Source organism: Colobus angolensis, unplaced genomic scaffold (assembly GCF_000951035.1).
Source record: "Colobus angolensis palliatus isolate OR3802 unplaced genomic scaffold, Cang.pa_1.0 Scaffold169, whole genome shotgun sequence".
Lineage (NCBI taxonomy): Eukaryota > Metazoa > Chordata > Mammalia > Primates > Cercopithecidae > Colobus > Colobus angolensis.
Window position 1 is genome coordinate 1,507,711 of NW_012114810.1, and position 2,955 is coordinate 1,510,665.

The 2,955-nt window shown below is 48.3% G+C and overlaps 1 protein-coding gene across 4 annotated transcripts in view; it reads left to right on the forward strand.

Moving 5' to 3' along the window:
• Positions 1-331: 331 nt before the first annotated feature.
• PIP5K1A (phosphatidylinositol-4-phosphate 5-kinase, type I, alpha) overlaps positions 332-2,955 on the forward strand; it is a 52,426-nt gene continuing 49,802 nt past the window's right edge. For all 4 annotated transcript variants that reach the window (XM_011937852.1, XM_011937855.1, XM_011937854.1 and 1 more), the window contains exon 1: positions 332-1,000. In XM_011937852.1, coding sequence (XP_011793242.1) covers positions 916-1,000 — 85 coding nt within the window. In that variant the 5' untranslated portion in view covers positions 332-915. The remainder of the gene's footprint in view (positions 1,001-2,955) is intronic.

Genomic DNA, 2,955 nt, shown 5'->3' on the forward strand with positions numbered 1-2,955 from the left:
TAGCCAGGATGGTCTCGATCTCCTGACCTCGTGATCCGCCCGTCTCGGCCTCCCAAAGTGCTGGGATTACAGGCTTGAGCCACCGTGCCCGGCCAACTAAGAAGAGTTCTTGGTGGCATTAAATGTTTTGTGATATTCGACACCTTAACGTCTCTGACTTGACACCAGTACACACGCAGAGAGTTCTTTCCTGGGTTAGGAATTTCGGAGGACTTGGCTGACCGACTCTTGTCCCGAGTTCAGATCACTCAGCCCAGTCCTAGCAAAAAACTGAACCTAACAGAATCTGCCGAGCCACCGTAGGAAAGGTCGGCCAAACAGCGCGCGCACATCTTCCACCCGTGGACTCGTCAGGGCGTGAGGACCCACCTCACGTGACCATTAGCAGCCTCCCGATTGGTTTTGCTCCTTTTCTCTCCCCAATCAGTGGGCTGATGCACCGAGAAGGTCGGGCGCATGCGCAGTGCTCGGATTTTGCTTGGCTATCCGGAGTGAAGCGAACGGGTTGGGCGATAAACAGGCCGTGGCTAGGGAGGACGGAGAGAGGGGCGTTCGCTCCTCTTGGACTTTTCATGCCTCGTTTTTTTTTCCAGATGTGGCTTGGTCTGGACGCAAGGTCCCAGCAGCCAGCTTAAGCTTACTCTTTTGTGAAAGGGGAAAGTATCTCCTATGGAAAGCAGTTAAACTTGTGGAGGGAGTGCGAGACGTGAGTTCTCCCCCATGCCAGGCGAATGGTGTGGCCTTGAGCTGGTCCAGGAGCCGGCTCGACGTGTCTGAGGGAGGCCCCAGAGGGGGCGGGGAGGTGGCCCTGAGTACACGGGTTCTGTAAAGAGACGTTGGGAAGATTCGATTCCGAGAAGAGGAAGCGCCGGATTGAAAGAGAGCCAGGCCTCTGATTGGGAGGGGGCTGCTAAGATGGCGTCGGCCTCCTCCGGGCCGTCGTCTTCGGTCGGTTTTTCATCCTTTGATCCCGCGGTCCCTTCCTGTACCTCGTCCTCAGGTAAGCCGGGCAGGGCGTGGGTAGGGAGCTGGTGAGGAATATGGGATGGGAGGAAGAGCGAGACCTAAGAGGGTACCTGTAGCTGGGAATGTCCTAGGGGTTATCGGTAAGCGGGGGCGAACTGGGCTTTCAAATAGGAATTTCCGAGCGGGCAGGAGGAGTTTGAGGAAAAGATAAGTTTGATTAAGAAGTTGTCGAAAACGTTGGTTGTCTTTGAGGAGGAGAGATGGAGATTGAAGGTGGGCGTAGGTGGTCGGGCGCGGTGGCTCACGCCTGTAATCTCAGCACTTTGGGAGGCCGAGGCGGTTGGATCATTTGAGGTCAGAAGTTCGAGACGAGCCTGACCAACGTAGTGAAACCTCGTCTCTACTAAAAATACAAAAATTAGCCGGGCAGTAGTGGCGAGCGCCTGTAATCCCAGCTACTCGAGAGGCTGAGGCGGGAGAATCCCTTGAGCCTGGGAGGCAGAGGTTGCATTGAGCCGAGATTGGGCCACTGCTCTCCAGTCTGGGGGAGAGAGTGAGACCCAGTCTCAAAAAAAAAAAAAAAAAAAAAGAAGGTGGGGGTGGGAAAGAAGAGAAACGGAAGGGAATAGAGAAACTTAAGAAAGTAAATGGAGGCCTAAGAGGTAGAGAGGAACTACTTAGTGTGAGAGGCAGGTAGAATCTAAGTTGATTGTGGGCTAATTGGATGAAAATGTTGAAGAGAAGCCATGGGACTTAAAAGATATTTAAGAGTTATTGGACGCTTTCGATTTCTGGAGAGGTAGGGAATCGTGAATTTTGTTGCGGTGGCTGGGAGTTGTTGAAGCCATCTTTTCCGTCAGATACTCCCCTAATGTGTCACCCCTTCTCACTTCGCACCCCCATCCTTAGGCGCACACAGGCACACAGACTCACATACACATTTTCTCAGACTAACTCCTTTGGTAATTCCCAACTCTAAACTGCCCAACTTTGGGAAGGAATGGAAATTTTGAAGAGAGCCTAAGGAATGTAGGAAATTAAGGTCAAAGACCTTAAAAACATGGGAAAGATGGAATGGAGTCTTGAATTGCAGTAGAGACTGCGAGAAGTGATGTTTTGGAAATTAGGCCTGAGAAGAAAGATGGGCGCGGGGTGACTGTAAGTGTTGTGGGGGAGTATTGCATAATAGAAAATGGACTGGAAGAATGCTTAGGCTGTATCAGGAGATTGGAATTTGGAGAATGGAGCCAGGTTAATGTAGAGAGTTCAATGTATTAATAGTTAGAAACGAATGAAGATTGAGGGAGGGCTGAGGAGGCTCACAAGAAAAGCAATAGATTGTGTGTAGGAGAGAAAGTGTGTGTGGGGGGAGTGGGGGGCGGGAGGTGAGTCAGAAACTGAGCGCTTCCATCAGAAGTGTCTGATGTTTCACGGTAACTGCTGCTTTTACACTGTGAATAGACGCTGGCAGATGTTGGATGCTTTGCTTGAGATTTTGGTATTTCCTCAGGCCTGGTATTCTGTTTTTGCTATTTAGAATTTGCTGAATAGGATTCCTTCCACCTTTCACATTCCAGCTCAGATGCTGGAATATCTAGTCACACATCTCTTCTTTGTAAGCTGCAGTTTTATTTGTGTATCTCTATTTTTAGTTTGTTGAGAGGGGATTTTTTTTACCTTTCCTATAAAAGTATTAGGGAACCAGAACAACTCATGCTGCATTATAAGCATGAAATAGGATAAAGTAAAAGTGACAGGGTTTTTATTTTTAATAGAGTAGCTCCTTAATTTGAAACCTGTTCCCCCTCTAATCCCCAACCCAGAAAGAAGAAAGGTTATGTATGTTCCCTAAACAAACTTCTCAACTATTAAGTCAGGTGTTTGCTCTGTACTCTTTGATATTTTGTAGGTCTTTATGTTTTCTGTCAGATGCTCTCCCTAACAGTTAATAATACAAATACAAATTGTATAAAATTTTTTTTTTTTTTT